This window comes from Mauremys mutica, chromosome 2 (assembly GCF_020497125.1).
Source record: "Mauremys mutica isolate MM-2020 ecotype Southern chromosome 2, ASM2049712v1, whole genome shotgun sequence".
Taxonomy (NCBI): domain Eukaryota; kingdom Metazoa; phylum Chordata; order Testudines; family Geoemydidae; genus Mauremys; species Mauremys mutica.
The window spans coordinates 229526453-229543075 of record NC_059073.1 but is presented as its reverse complement, the minus strand read 5'-3'; the positions used below and the strand labels follow the sequence as shown (position 1 = coordinate 229543075).

The 16623-nt window shown below is 43.1% G+C and overlaps 1 protein-coding gene across 4 annotated transcripts in view; it reads right to left on the bottom strand.

The window, feature by feature from the left end:
* Nucleotides 1-9086: 9086 nt before the first annotated feature.
* COLQ (collagen like tail subunit of asymmetric acetylcholinesterase) overlaps nucleotides 9087-16623 on the bottom strand; it is a 69009-nt gene continuing 61472 nt past the window's right edge. For 3 of the 4 annotated variants that reach the window (XM_045005919.1, XM_045005920.1, XM_045005921.1), the window contains exons 16-17: nucleotides 15005-15107; nucleotides 9087-10963 (exon numbers count right to left, since the gene is read on the bottom strand). In XM_045005919.1, the coding sequence (XP_044861854.1) occupies nucleotides 10897-10963; nucleotides 15005-15107 (170 nt within the window). In that variant the 3' untranslated portion in view covers nucleotides 9087-10896. The remainder of the gene's footprint in view (nucleotides 10964-15004; nucleotides 15108-16623) is intronic. The other variant, XR_006576997.1, reaches the window with a different exon arrangement.

Genomic DNA, 16623 nt, shown 5'->3' with positions numbered 1-16623 from the left:
CCCTGCTCTGCCCCCGCCCTGCCTCTCCCCATCCTGTCTTTTCCCACCCTGCTCCTCCCCTTCCCCCCAGCACCTCCTGAATGCCGCTGAACAGCTGATCGCGGCAGGCGGGAGGCACAGGGGGGGATGGGGAGGAGCTGATTGGCAGGTCCCACCAGTGGGTGGGAGGGATGAGGGGGAGGGGAAAGAGCTGATCCATGTGGCTGCCAGTGGGTGCAGAGCACCCACTATTTTTTTCCATGGGTGCTGCAGCCCCACAGCACCCACAGAGTCAGCACGTATGGCAGGGTTTCTTACCCCTTCCTCTGTAGCATCTGGTAGTGATCACCATTGCATTCAGGAATCAAGACACTGACTTAAATGGACCTCAGGTCTGATCCAATATGGCAATTCTCATGTTCCTATGCTTGGCTTTTTCCGCCCCTCTTTCCCCCACCCCCAACACTTCCACCCCTTAAAAATTATCTAATTTGGTGCACCTACACCCTCCCATCCTTTACAGAAATCCCCAAGTGTCAGGGTCACTAACAGAGTGGGGCCACCTAGCCAGCTCCCTCAGGCATAGACCTATGTTCAGGACACATGCCAAGAGAATGGGCATCTCCTGCCACAGGTTTGTTTTCACTGCTGTAGTTGAGTTGTTACAAAGTGACATTGCATGCTTGTTTTAAAGGGAGAATGTCAAGTGCCATTTTTCTACCTTAAAAAATAAACTATTGTAAAAATACACCGCTCGGTCAGACATTTAACATTATATTTCTCTCCCCGTGGTGGACCTGCTTTATCATGGCATTACTCCACTTTTACGCTCAACTGAGTTCCCCATCAAAAAACAAGTAAGGCTGACTCTGAGTCTCTTGTTCTCAATTCAGTGGGTTTCATGTTTTGTAACATAATGCAGCAGCAGTGCCATAGGCACCCGTTCACTCCCTTTGCTGTCTGTGCACTAGCACGATAGGTACTAGCAGCAGGAACATTCACAGAGCTACAGGGTGGGTTTCTGTTCATTGATCTGGCATTGAAAAAACTGACAAAATGACATACTTGGGGAGCCCTGGATGGGTGTTTACTCAATGTCCTGAGCACTGCTTTACACATCAGTCAAATGGATAATGGACTCCCTGATAAATAACAGACCTATTTATGTGGAAAGGTTATAAGGGATCTGATTTAGTGCAGGGTACTGCAGTGACTCTGAACCGCTAATGCTCTAACTGTCTGACTGTGACGGGTTAGATCACAGAAACCCCCTTGGGAACTCCCAACTGATGTGCCAAGACTACTTCTGCCCCTGCTTTCCTGCCCTGCCAGCTTAGGACTCCAGCACCCCGTCTTACTGAGCCAGACACTCCCGTCTGCTCCAACACAGACCCAGGGTCTGAACCACGTGCCTCAAAGCTGCAAACTTAACCTGCAAGCAGCTTACAGAAGTGTTCCTGCCTTTAACACTCAAATGCCCAACTCCCAATGGGGTCTAAACCCCAAATAAATCAGTTTTACCCTGTGTAAAGCTTATACAGAGTAAACTCATAAATTGTTCACCCTCTATAACACTGATAGAGAGGTATGCACAGCTGTCGTCGACCCCCCCCCAGTATTAATACATACTCTGAGTTAATTAACAAGTAAAGAGTGATTTTATTAAATACAGAAAGTAGGATATAAGTGGTTCCAAGTAGTAGCAGACAGAACAAAGTGAATTACCAAGTGAAATAAAATAAAACATGCAAATCTAAGCGTAATACAATAATACAACTGAGTACAGATAAAATCTCACCCTGAGAGATGTTTCAATAAGTTTCTTTCACAGACTGGACGCCTTCCTAGTCTGGGCACAATCCTTTTCCCTGTACAGCCCTTGTTCCAGCTCAGGTGGTAGCTAGGGGATTCCTCATGATTGCTACCTCTTCTTGTTCTCTCTCACCCACTTATATCTCTTTTGCATAATGCGGGAATCCTTTGTCCCTCTCTGGGTTCCCACCCCTCCTTCTAAATGGAAAAGCACCAGGTGGAAGACGGATTCCACTTCAGGTGACATGATCACATGTCACTGTAAGACTTCATTACCCACTTGCCAGCACACATGTATATAGGGAGACTTACAGGTAAAACAGAGCCATCTTCAGATAATTGTCCTGGTTAATGGGAGTCATCAAGATTCCAAACCACCATTAATGGCCCACACTTTGCATAATTACTATAGACCCTCAGAGTTATATTTCATATTTCTAGTTTCAGATACAAGAGTGGTACATTTATACAAATAGGATGACCACACTCAGTAGACTTTTAAGCTTTGTAATGATACCTTACAAGAGATCTTTTGCATGAAGCATATTCCAGTTACATTATATTTAAACTCGTTAGCATATTTTCATAAAATCATATAGAATGCAACATCACAGTGACTATCCTCCTTGAGAGTATATAACCTCTCTGAGGGGACATGAAGCAAGCCCCCAAAAACTGAAGGAGGAAGGCCAGGAGAGCTTATACGTTTTTTCTTTCTTGATGTATTATTTTCACCTAGAAACCCAGAACCACCTATTCTATGCTGAATAACCATTAGAGACCTATTTCAGAGTGGTAGCCGTGTTAGTCTGTATCAGCAAAAATAACAAGGAGTCCTTGTGGCACCTTAGCGACTAATAAATGTATTTGGGCATAAGCTTTCGTGGGGTAAAACCCACTTCATCAGATGAATGGAGTGAAAAATACAGAGCAGGTATGAATGCACAACACATGAAAAAATGGGAGTTGCCTTACCAAGTGGGGAGTCAGTGCTAAGGAGCCAATTCAGTTAAGGTGGAAGTGGGCTATTCTCAACAGTTGACAAGAAGGGAGGAAAATCATTTTTGTAGTGCTAATGAGTTCAGTGTAATCAAGGTGGTCTATTTCAAACAGTTGACAAGACGGTGTGTCAAGCTATCTAGAGTGGCTCACTATCATGAGTACCAACCTCGGGGTAGACTGTTAAGAATCAGGGTACAAACCCCAAAGTGGTTGTGAGTTCTAGACTTAGATTTCACCAACCATGTGTCAACGGTGAACTCCTCAAGCACTGTAACAGCCTTAACATGGCGTCACACACAGTCCCCTTGGGTACTCTGGTCTATCTCACCTCTCCACACAAGCCTGCCTTTGTGATAGATGGTCTCTTACACCAAAAATCACAATAATACTCAGGTTATTCCCAGCCCCAAAGGCCCAGTCACTTACTCCAGGTCAATTGTACCTCAGATCTCTCACCAAAGACAACGCTTGTAGCCATGCCTGTAATAAACTATCTAAAGATTTATTAACTAAGAAAAAAAAGAGAGTTATTTACAAGGTTAAAGCAGATAAACATACACACACAAGTGAGTAACAGTCTTAGGTTTCAAGAAGTAATAGAAGCTGCTGTAATGTGCAAGCTCTATATGTCCATTAGGACTAACCCAAGCTAAATAGCTAAGTATCCCTTGCTTATGCTTAGAAGTCTTACCCTCTCCCTGAAGTCCAAACGGTGTAGGGATAACAATTTCTCTTGAAAGGGATTTCCCCCTGTCCCCAGAACTCAGACTGATGGGATGATTAATTGTGCATGTCTCCTCGTCCTGGGGGGAGGGAGAATCAATCAACCAAATCTGTTGTCCACTGATGTTCCACACTGGCTTGTCTGGTGTGAATGGGCCTTCTTTTGTTGGAGAGGAGATGGCGCCTCTTGTGGTAAACTTGTATTTCACACTTGGTAATGCTTCTCTCCAAACTGTGTGGGTTTATAGTTATAGAGCAAACAAATAATACTTCATAACATGGCGTATAGATGTTATAAATAAGATTAATACATGCTTAATCCTGCAAACATTTCATAAAGTCTAAACACATTCTTATAACTCTAATATCTGTGTTAATAATACTAACACACAGGCAACCCAGGTTGCTTTCCAGCTATGTGCTGGTCAGTGTTCCATGAGGCGTAGGGGCCATGGCATGAGCTGGCACCTGGTCTGCCAGTGTCACAGTCTGGTCTTGGCTTCAGTAGGAGCAGGACCACATTCTAACTGTCCTCTTGAATCCTAATAACTCATCAGTGTTTTAGTCTGTGTTTGTACAGTACCCAGGACATTGAGGATCCCGGTCCATGACGAGGATTCCCAGGTGCTATATTACTATAAATAATTTTATAACAAAAAATCCACAACACAGTTATAATTAGAACAGTCCATAATAACCATGTCCATCACAATAACTCCATCTGAAACCCATCACATCCTTCAGTATACTTCCCCTTCCCTCTCACCAACACTTCTGTTCATCTCCTCCCCAAATTTCCAAGAGAAATTATGAGCTCTACTCAGTGCCCAGAAGGCTAGCAAATCCAGATGCTTGAAAAATGCAGCCTGATCCCAGTGAGGCTCTGGCAAAAGCTAACTGATTGAACCCCATTCTGTCTTTGACTAAATGAAAAAGAGACAGCCGTGTCAGTGTGAACCTAAATGAAAAGCATACTAAAAGACTTCCTAACTGACCCTTACACAAAACATACAGGAGGCTATCAAATTAAAAGCACTAGAAGGAACAGGGTATAACTCAACTCTTTCTTAGTCTGGATTCTTTGCCAGAAAAAAAATTGTAATGTAATTTCCAGCAGAAATACATTCCTATAATATAATTTGGATTGGCTGCCCCATTCAGACACATCTCCTATGCTGAACTGGCTTAGGTCCATTCTCTTAACTGTCTCAGTAATTACAAATGCAATCGAAATATACCACCAGACTTTCGCTCTGGCCTATTAGAACCTGGAATGATGCCAACATTCATTATATAAATGAGAAGAGCTCTATTTCACAGCATATAGTGCAGCTCTGACGGTATAACTGAATGAATGAATATATTAACCTTGGAAATGGGAAAGAACAAAAGCCACACAGAAAATGTCTTATTTGTGGAGAAGAGGGAAATCCGCCTTCTTGAATTTAAGCTAGCTCGTCTGTCCGTGCTCAGTCTGTTTGTAAATTGTATAGTCCCTAATGGATTTAGTAGACAACAGCTCTTCAACACTGACTTATTGACAGTAGTTTTACAGTCACCATTTTGTCTGATTCGCTTCATCTTCCTGCCAGCACCATACATTAACCACAGCAGAGTTCACTAACCCATTACTTGGTGTCTTCTGCTTAATAGAATGGTTTCTAGGGACTGGACAATTACTTTGCAGAATATGATGCTTGAAGAAGGGAATGTCAAAGTTCACATGTTACAGAAGGAACTTTGAAATCAGTTAAAAATGTACTTCTGCCTTTACTAACTAGCAGCAAAGAGTCCTGTGGCACCTTATAGACTAACAGACATATTGGAGCATGAGCTTTCATGGGTGAATACCCACTTCTTCGGATGCCCTCTACTTGGACTAACCTCTTCAAGACATGCACCTCACATACACTCTAGAAATGCCTGTAGGTTAACAATACACATTTAAGAAATACAACAAAGTATAGGTCTCTCTCTCTCTGTCTCTCTCTTTTCCTAGCATGCCCATCGCCATAGTAGCTGCATGTCTTTGGTACTGTGTGGCTATATAGAGTTAGGCGGAGTGGCCTCCCTCTGGACTTGAGGGACCACTACCCTCCCCCCTGGTGGGAGGAGCCAGACCTGCCATAAGATATAGGTCTTTAAACATGGGTACAGTAGAGGTTTTGCAGATGAGCTCACAGGTCTTGTACTATACATATGGTACCATGTGGAAAAAGGCACAACATTGATTGCATTGAGAGGGTGACAGGCAGATGAGGCTGGGAGCAGAGTGGGGAGGGAGAGTTATATAGCGCTTTCAAGATAATAAGAAGCTCAAATCTGATGCAAGATTGGATGGGGGCATCTGGAAGTGGTCAAAGAGGGGAACTAGATGGTCAAATCAATGAGCAAAGAAGACATGTTTGGTAGTTACACTTTGTATGGACTGAAGGGAGAGGTGAGGCAATGTGTGTGTTTGGGACATCAGAGAGGCAGCTGTTGCAGTAGACATGACTCTAAAAAGTACCGGGAGCAGATATATTGGTGAAGATACTGTTTATATAGCATCCATTTTCTGATCAAAAGCACCTTTGTATTTCATCTGATGGCTGTCAGAGCAGTACAACGGGACTGTACCACTACTTTACCATGTTCCACTATAGCTGGGAGGCTAGGAGAATAGGTTTATTGTTCACTTTAGCCAATCAGAAACCATCTTATCAATAAGCACATTTCTAAAATAATTACAAGACCATCCTTTCAATTGCTTCTATCTATGACAAACTGTAACCATTTGGCCTGAAATTTCCTGTGCTGGGTGTTTGTCTCAAGCTGATTTTTTTTTAAAGTTTCAGCTAAGACAGTTCCACTCTTTCTGAGACTAATAGTGAAGAAAAATATATTGTTGGGCTCATGTTTAAAACATTTGCACAAGCATTTCAGTGAGACATTTCAGTGTCTCCATCCTTTGGCATAAGCGCTTGGAATTTGACAGGGAGTTGTCCAATTGTTAGAGATGAGTATTTTGCAGTCCCTGTGAAAATTCACCTAAATATGGCCAAGATACAAGCTTCTGGAAACCCTCAGATTGCACATGTTTAGTAGTGACTCGTTAGCGTTTTACAGCTAAATGCTCTGAAGATTCCATCTATACTGAGCAGGCACAAACCCAGGGCTGGAGCGGTTGAGCAGGACTTTTACTGCAAATGCTGCTCATAGCTGCTGTGATGCCAGGCTCAGGAAATGAGAGGAAGGCGACTGGATTTCCTGTGTGCTCCATTCTGGCACCTGGGTTGTGAAGAAGAAGTGGCCTGATTTGACAGGGACAGGGAGGCCAGGCAAGGAAAGAACTGGGAGGTTGCAGGAGCCAGGCGATCTGGGTGAGCTGTAGAAGATGCTATATAGGTGCAGAAGGGGTGGGAGGCAGAAGTTGGGGTGGGGTTGGGATTGGTTACGGACAGGGGGAAGGAAAGCAGGAGCAGGGGGGACAGGCACCAACTTTTCAAAGTGCGGGGGGGGGGGGGTGGCTCAACCCCTGGCTCTGCCCCCACTCCATCCCTTTCCCTAAGGCCTCACCCATGCCCTGCCTCTTCCTGCCCATTTCTGCCCCCTCCCTCCTCTCACCTTTCCCCCAGAGACGCTTGCATGCTGCAAAACAGCTGATTGCAGCCGGCAGGAGGCACTGGGAGGAAGGAGGAGGCACTGACCTGCAGGGCCCGCCGGTGGGAGGGTGGCCCTGGGGGAATGGGGGAGCTTATGGGGGGCTGTCGGTGGGTGCTGATCAGCCACCATTTTTTCCCCTTGGGTGCTCCAGCCCCGGTGCACCCATGGAGTTGGCGCCTCTGGCTGGGGTGTGAATAGGAGCAGAGGTGAAGGGGACAGGAGCTGCATCAAAGGGAGGGGTTGGATAGGAGCTGACGGGGAGGACAGCAGTAGTGGAGGTTAGGCACAGAGGCATTGATAGGAGAGAGGGGGAGGGGACAGGCTGAAGGATCTATAACCATTAGAGTACACATCCCTCTAGGACCTGGAATTGAACCCAGGAGTCCAGAATCTCTATGCCGGGGTGGCCAACCTGAGCCTGAAAAGGAGCCAGAATTTGCCAATGTGCATCGCCAAAGAGCCACCATAATATGTCAGCAGCCTGCCATCAGCTCCCCACCCCCCACTCCCAGAGCTCCCACCCACTGGCAGCCCCACTGATCAGCGCCTCCCTCTCCCTCCCCGCACCTCCCAATCAGCTGTTTCATGGTGTGCAGGAGGCCCTGGGGTGGGGGGGGGAAGGAGCGAGGGCATGGCAGGCTCAGGGGAGGGTGCAGGAAGGGGTGGAGTGGGGGCAGGGCCTGTGGCAGAGCCAGGGGTTGAGCAGTGAGCACCCCCTGGCACATTGGAAAGTTGGCGCCTGGAGTCGGTGCCTATACAAGGAGCCGCATATTAATTTCTGAAGAGCCGCTGTGGCCACCCCTGCTCTATGCAGTGCTCTGCTGTCAGCAACTATCTGCAAAACCCATTGGCAAAATGTGTATCTCATCCCCTTTTAGTGGCTGGGCCATAAAAAACAGCCTGCTATTGTGACCAGTTACTAACGTGGTAGAGGTCTGTGCTGTGGAGCTAAAATCCAGACCCTGCTGATGATCTGAGTTGGGGGTCAGCATTGTTCTGCATGAAAAAGTGGGGGGTTTTTAATTAGGAAATTATATAGTTTTAAAAACTACATTAAAATAACATTAAGTTTATGAAGTCAAGTACTTAAAGATTAGAAAATGCCAGCATTAAGGCTAACCGTGCAACCTTAATTTGGCCCTCTTGTGTGTATGCATTATGATACAGTCTTTAATTACACGATCACATACTACCTGATCACATCACGGGCAACCTTAATTCTGGTGTTGTCTAACTTTTGAGTGCTTGACTGCAACCATAACATTCTTTTAACATAGGGTTTTTGAGTATTATATATTGCAGAAAAACTAAAGGAGAAGGGCCATTGGGATTTATAGCGTATCTCAGAGGTTGCAGCTGCATGGAGCAGTGAGATGAAATAGAGATGAATTCATGGGAGAAAGTGAGGTGAGTGTGCAGGGGAAAAGAACATGACTGAGGTATAAAGGGGGTTCGCTGAGGAATAGAGAGAAGGTGTATGTCATACAATTGTTCAAAAGGCACAACAGAGCCAAAAACAAAAGGGCACAAACTTAGATAAAGGAAGGGCCTGCCATTGTAGATGTTTAGAAGATGTTGCTTTAAGCAGAAGATAGTTAATATAGAACCAAAGGCTGCTACAGATGTTTCAGCTGTGAAATTCTATAAAGGAGTAGGTCCTATCAGAACCCCCAGTCCTGCACTGGGGATAATGTCTAGCACTGCACTCTTTCTGCAGCATGCCTCCCCATAGGAACATATGGCCCACATCACTCTGGCACTGTTGTAACTTACACCTTCAGCTTGTACCAACATAAAGCTTGCTTACATGAAGGTTAAATAGATGTTCTTCCACATAAGATGTTAAGGATATGTACACAAACCACACAACTCTAACGATGATAATTTATTAACACCTTTGCTTAAAAAAATTGAAAGCAGGAAAGAAAAGAAAGACTGATCATAAGATCAATGAGCTGGCTACAAACAATATTGGCCTTGCCTCATAACAGCATAAATAATACAGGTAAGAGAGAGCCACAGAGAGTGAATTAACTGCCTTTATTTTTACCAGTGAATTCCAATATTACTATGGCCATGCAGAATTAAAGCCAAGTCTTCTACCTGTGTGGTAAAAGATGTATATATTTGTTGGTTGTTTTAATGTATTATCATTGTAACATAACATCCACCTTTATTTAACCTTTACAGAACTGTATATATGACAATTGTTGCAGTGCTGTCACTGGTACATGTAACTCATGCATTTCAAACATTCACATACAGGATTTATGACAAAGCAGAAACAAGTGGCCCATATGAAAATGAGAACTGAGTGTGAGCCTTCTAACCGTAAATTCCTTTGATTGCAAACTTGTTACATTTGTATGTAGCATATTCAATATTTTTCCCACATAAAATTTGCTTTTTAAATATCTACTAATAAACAAATACATAAATTACCCTGAATGCTATTTGAGTTCACATACCATTTGACCAACTTTTCTGAAAAATAAAAACTATATATATATATATATATAACCTATACAGCATATAGACTGAAGGAGAATCCATTAACACACTATTATGAGATTAGTCCTATAGAGATATGAAAATAAGGATATATGCTCAATAGTACTGAATGCTAGACAAGAGTAAAAACAGACAGCAACGGATAGGACAGGAAATCTGGAGTGTAGAACTTGACCAAATAACTGATTAAGATCAGGTGGATGAGGAAAAGAAAGGGGAAAGTAATTACCTCTGGTGTAGAAACCAAAGTGAAAGTGAACAACTAAATGGCCACATTTTAATTTTCACTATAATTTTTATGTTATCCTGGGAAGCTCTAAATCTAAACCATCCTAGTGTATGTGGGATCAATAATAACACAATATAGCCAGCTTGACAAAGGATAAGTAAATGAATTGTGTTAACTTTTTGCCTTCTTTTATAGTCTGATCTCCCCCAAGGAGACCATATTCCCCGGCCATTCCACAGTTTGTCCATCCAGTTTGGCCTTTGTGTTCAACAACTGTGGGCCCTGTATGAATCACTTGCATATACATACATACACGCACACATACAAACACACATCTCTACGTATCTCAACTTCTTAGCTACTGTATAAACGGTCAGTAAAGTCAATCAGTTCCTTTCCCTGATTTGCTGTCCTTAAAAACACTTACTGGACTGAATCCACCTGTAAGGGTTTTGGTTAATTTGTAGTCACTGAAACTATAATTCATGCGGCCACAACGCATACAAAGTTCACATTGTAGTAAAAGAGTATATAGTCTCTATAAACACCGCATCCAGGATATGCCTTGTGTTTATGCTGAGAAAGTCTAAAAACAAAAACCCTGAAGCGTTTGTATTTAGGTCTAACAGTGCTAAGTTGAGGTATTGTTGTCTTGTTACACAATATTCCTGTTTAGTGAAATTCAGTTTTCCAGTGGTTTAGTCTGGCGGTGCTGACAAAGAGCAGTTCCCATAGGCAGCCATGTGAAACACAAGTCTTATTGGCAAACGCTGTTTGACATTTTTCTGTTAAGACAGGATGCAGTGGTCCTATTTTCTTCCAGTCAGACTTATTAAAAAAAAAAACACATCTCAAAGAGCCATCAGCAGCATGATATTTGTTTTTTTCCCCCAACACAGAGGTTTTGTAGATTTCCCAGTCCGTCTCAGATTGATGATAGTGTAGCACCTGGTGTTTCTGTTACATGTGGGATGCTACCCACCTCCATTTTCCCTTCATGTGAAATACCGACACTGTGTAGAGTCAATATAACAATAAGTACACCGTAATTTTCCATAAGACCTAAGACAAAAGAGAATGTGCATCAGTTGCAATGTATGAAATATTTGACCATTAATGCATTTTCTTTTCCTTTATACATTTACAAATCTTGTATATGGATTGGCTGTGCCTAATTTGCTAGAACCCTTTAGTATCCAAATTGCCAACACATTGTACATGGGTTCTGGCAGTAGCTTTCTGGAGGAATCAAGTCCATTCACATAAATATAATGACAAGAAACACCAACTACCAATACATCTGACAGCAAAACAGGGGTACAATTTTCAGCTATACTCTACATCATTCACCACTGCCAGTGAAGTTGATCCAGCAGAGTCCAATATACACTAGGGATAAAATTCAGGCCCTACTGAAGTCAATGGGAATTTTTCGAATCCTACTTACTCCACAAATTCATTGTATAATCTTAGGTAAATCACATAGGGCCTAATCCAAACCCAGTGAGTCAATGAATGTCTTTCTACTGATTTCAATAGACATTAGATTGCGCCCTTCAATTCCAAGCCTCAACTATCCATTTCTGTGAAATAGGGATAATGATACATACACATCATGGCGAAGCACTTTGAAATACCTGGAGAAAAACACTATATAGGTGCCAAGTATTATTATGGTATCATGTGTGCATGTGTACGAGGCAGGAGAAATTGTCTTAGATTCATTGATTTCAACTGAGCTGTGATGATTTACGCAAGCTAAAGCTCTGACCCTGAGATTTTTATGCAAATGCAATTTTGATGAGGGTTTTAAAAAAAGACGATTTAAATGATCTTTCACATTGAAGATGAGGTTTCTCATAAGTCACTAGTGGTTTTCAGTGTCTCCATTTTTACAGTACCCCAGCTTAAGACAATGAAAGGGGGACTGATTTTTCAGAAAGGAGTTGCCCAACACATTCTGAAAGCCAGACCCCTTGAAGACATCTCAAGTTGTCATCTAAAATTCAGGCACCCCAATAGCTAGTCACTTTTGTAAACCTTGGCCTAAGCAATTGATCCTATCAAGCTGTGCAACTTCTTATTCTGTGACTGTTCCAGCAATTGCACTATGAAGATTAACAAAACAGGCAGTTTGCAGAAATGTCTTGTGGTTTCTTATCCCTGTCAATTAGCATATTGTAGTTTCACAAACTATGAGGACTCTGCAGATAATTTCATTTACAAATTAAATGTTTCCTGCTAGATAGTAATGATACCTGACAGTGAGATAGAGGTATGACTATTGGAGGTAAAATGCTGACCAGAGGAAGCCACTTACACAAATGCAGACCAGGCAAATCAACAATAAGCAGATGTTGCAATGAAGTATGCTGCCAAGCAGAATTACAGCTTTGCATTTGTTGTTTAATATTTTTTGAAGATAGTTCTGGTCTTTGAAAATGCCTGCACTAATATATGACTGACTGGTTCAGAATCAAAGGAATCCCAGGTGGTACACCCACAACCTGGGCTCTTTCCCAGTAAAGGTGACATGCATAGGATGAAATTAGCTTTGTGCCTTTTTTTCTTTTCTTACCATGTAAATAACAGTGTCCTTATTTTTACAGTAGAAATTCTGGACTTGCCTGCTCTTGAAAATGTTATGAAAACTAGTCTAATGATAACATCAGAAAAGCAGGAAAGCTGAGATTTTCCAAGATATATTAACAGATTAAGGGCATTTATGCCCATATATGCAACATGTGTGTCCAACTCTCATTAACCACAATAGGAATCACATGCATGTAGCTGAAGCCTGGTCTACACTAGGCGTTTAAATCGGTTTTAGGAGCGTAAAACCGATTTAACACCACAACCGTCCACACTAGGAGGCACCTTATATCGATTTTAATGGCTCTTTAAACCGGTTTCTGTACTCCTCCCTAACGAGAGGAGTAGCGCTAGTATCGGTATTACCATATCGGATTAGGGTTAGTGTGGCCGCTGATCGACGGTATTGGCCTCCGGGCGGTATCCCACAGTGCACCACTGACCGCTCTGGACAGCAATCTGAACTCGGATGCAGTGGCCAGGTAGACAGGAAAAGCCCCACGAACTTTTGAATATTTCCTGTTTGCCCAGCATGGAGCTCTGATCAGCACGTGTGGCGATGCAGTTAAAAATCAAAATAAAGAAAGAGCTCCCGCATGGACCATGCGGACGTGATCGCTGTAAGGGCAGGCAAATCTGTTCTATCAGCGCTCCGTTACAGAAGACGAAATTCAAAATCATTTTTTTTTAATTCTCCAGACAGACGCCATAGCAGGGGCTCAGCGCACTGCTGCGTGACAAGCGTAACGGAAAGCCAAAGAATCAAATGGACGCTCATGGACTGGAGGACTCAAGCTATCCCACAGTTCCTGCAGTCTCTGAAAAGCATTTGCATTCTTGGCTGAGCTCCAAATGCTTCTAGGGTCAAACACCGTGTCCGCGGTGGGTCAGGGCATAGCTCGGCAATTTACGCACCCCCCCACCCACCCCCAGAAGTGAAAGGGAAAACAATCCTCTCTTGACTCTTTTACATGTCACCCTATCTTTACTGAATGCTGCAGATAGACGCGATGCTGCAGCCGTCAACACTAACATCCTCACTCCCCCCCCCCCGCCATGGGTGGCTGATGGTGCAATACGACTGATACCCGTCCTCGTCATCAGTCTATTGGCACATGGGGCAGTGCAAAAGGGCTGGTAACCATGCCGACTAGCATCAGTGAGGTCAATCAAGGGCGCCTGGCCCTAATTTTTCCTTGTAGATGGTGCAGTATGGCTGGTAACCATCCTCATAATAGCAACAGGGGGCTGAGCTCCATCAGCCCCCACCCTTCATGTGTAAAGAAAAGATTCAATTGCCCCTGGACTAGCAGAGGGATGCTGGGCTCCTCTTCTCCACACGCCTTACTGTCCTGTCTGGACTATCATAGCAGCTGGAAGCTGCCTTCCACTCATTTCTCACTAACAAGTCACTGTGTCTTATTCCTGCATTCTTTATTAATTCATCACACAAGTGGGGGTGCAATGCTATGGTAGCCCAGGAAGGCTGGGGGAAGAACGGAATCAACAGGTGGGGTTGTTGCAGGAGCACCCCCTGTGAATAGCATACAGCTCATAATTTCTGTGGGATCTGACACAGAGCAGCTGTGCTCTCTGGCTCTATGATACAGTGGTTCTCTAGTACACTTGCCCATATTCTAGGCAGGACTGATTCTATTTTTAGATACCAAAAAGGAGGGATTGACTCAGGGAGTCATTCCCAATTTTGGCTTTTGCGCCCCTGGCTGATCGGCCAGGGGCACTTATGACAGCAGCAAATGGCACAGTGCAAAAGGACTGGTAACCATGACCATCTTATTACCAATTTATGGTATGGTAGATGGTGCAGTATGGCTAGTAACCATCTCTGCTATCATGCAAAAGCAAAAGCATGCTTCTGTGTAGCGCTGCTGAATCGCCTCTGTGAGCGGCATCTATTACACATACGGTGACAGTCACAAAAGGCAAAACAGGCTCAATGATTGCCATGCTATGGCATCTGCCAGGGCAATCCAGGGAAAAAAGCCGCGAAATGCTTGTCTGCCGTTGCTTTCCCAGAGGAAGGAGTGACTGACGACATTTACCCAGAACCACCCGCGACAATGATTTTTGCCCCATCAGGCACTGGGATCTCAACCCGGAAGTTCCAAGGGGCGGGGGAGGCTGCGGGAACTATGGGATAGCTACGGAATAGCTACCCACAGTGCAACGCTCCAGAAATCGACACTAGCCTCGAACCGTGGACGCACACCACCGATTTAATGTGTTTAGTGTGGCCGCGCGCACTCAATTTTATAAAATCTGTTTTACAAAACCGGTTTATGCAAATTCGGAATAGTCCCGTAGTGTAGACGTACCCTGAGAGTTGAATTTAGCCCTAAAAGTCAATACAATACAGTTAGACTATATATGAATATCATTTCCAATTCATGCTTTAATAACCACACATGCTTTAGTGAAACACATTCTTGCAATATTCTTTTGTTTTTAGTGCTCAATCAAAAAATAAAATGAAGATAGGTTTGTCCATACCCAGGGAGATATGTTTTACATGTCAAATATCCAAAATCTTTTCCATCACAATCTTCTACTCCCTCATGTCGGTAGCCATCTCCACAGTAAGCATGGTGGCATCCTAATGAACATGCAAGAAAAGGGCATCTTCACAACTGAGACAACCAAGTCAAGGATGCAGGGAAGATAAGCAGGACCATATTATTAAGGGCACAACATGAAACAGGGGATCTAACTGGCATCATAGAAAGACTGCCCACTCAGAAAGGGTTGGTTGCTCTTCGTTATAAAGAATGTTCTTTGACTCAAATTTAAGTGATTAGGGAAAGGGAATGGTTTAGGTTAGACAGGGCTTTAGGAATTAACCAAAGGAAGGTACAGGAAGCATAAAATATGCTTAGGATAAACTTTGGGAGTTGGATTTTCGAAAGCACCCAAGTGACTTAGGAGCACAAATCCCATTGAAACCTGTGGGACTAGTGCTCCTAAATCATATAGGTGTTTTTGAAAATCCCAAACTGGCTCTCTCCTTGCCATCCCATAATAGCCAACTATATCTACTGAAAGTAGGTTCCTCTACACAAGTATGTGTTATGTAGACCTATTGTTTCTCCATAACAACAACAAAAAATAATCCCATGTATCTGTGTACAGTGACTGCCAATGCAATATTAATATGCATGCAAGGTTACCAAGATGGGAGAGTGGAAATATTTCCTATTCCAAGCAGCAGGAAGTCACCTATCCAAGTAAGTGGGAGTAGACCTTGACTAGGTCCACACTGTGGTATTCAGAGAGACCTTGGATTGGTAACTGTGAACCAACTTTGACTTTTTATGGCAATTGCTGTCTGTATCACTGTAATCATTTTGGGCTGGTCAATAACTGGCATTTGATTTTAAAATCTGTGATTTTTCTAAGCATAACTTTAAAAGTTGAGACCATGTTCATTTAGCTGTGAGGCAAAAGTTAAAGGGAATTTAATTGTTGTTAAGCAAACTACATTGATTAAACGAGCATGCAGAAGGGGTGGGGGAGTTGAGGATAATTATGAAAATTTGGTAATTTACTAATTGTTTATTTGTTAGAAGGCAGGGTGGTCTCCCTTGGAAATAACTCATTTATTGCACCAGCGATCTATTTGTCAGAAATTGTTGCTTCTATATAAAGAACAATTAATCTGTTATACAATTAAATCAATCCAAAAAGCTGTTTTCCTTTGATTCAGTCAAAGCAGAATCCCTGGCAGAAGTACGTAGGTCCAACAGAACAAAGTTATGAATGTTTGTTTAGTTTTCATGGGTGCTTAGTTTTCAGCTTTTTAGTCACATCAGTGTCATAACCGTACAGGTCACAAGGGCTCTAGTCACTGGAAACTACACTCAGTTTATAGCATGCTATAGTCATGTCATGGGTATTCTGGGACAGAGTGTGCTCAAAAAGAAAGGGGGTGGATGTACAAGGGACAAAAGAGGCTTGTATTTTTCAGAGTCAACAAACACTCATTCTGCATTGTGAAAAAGGCTCATGTCTCCTACGTTCTTCTGTTAAAAGTGACTAGAAAGTAGTGAAGAGTTGCTGTATGTCTAAGGAAAGGATGAAGTGATGAATGGCAGAGGTAGCTCTAAAGTTATTCT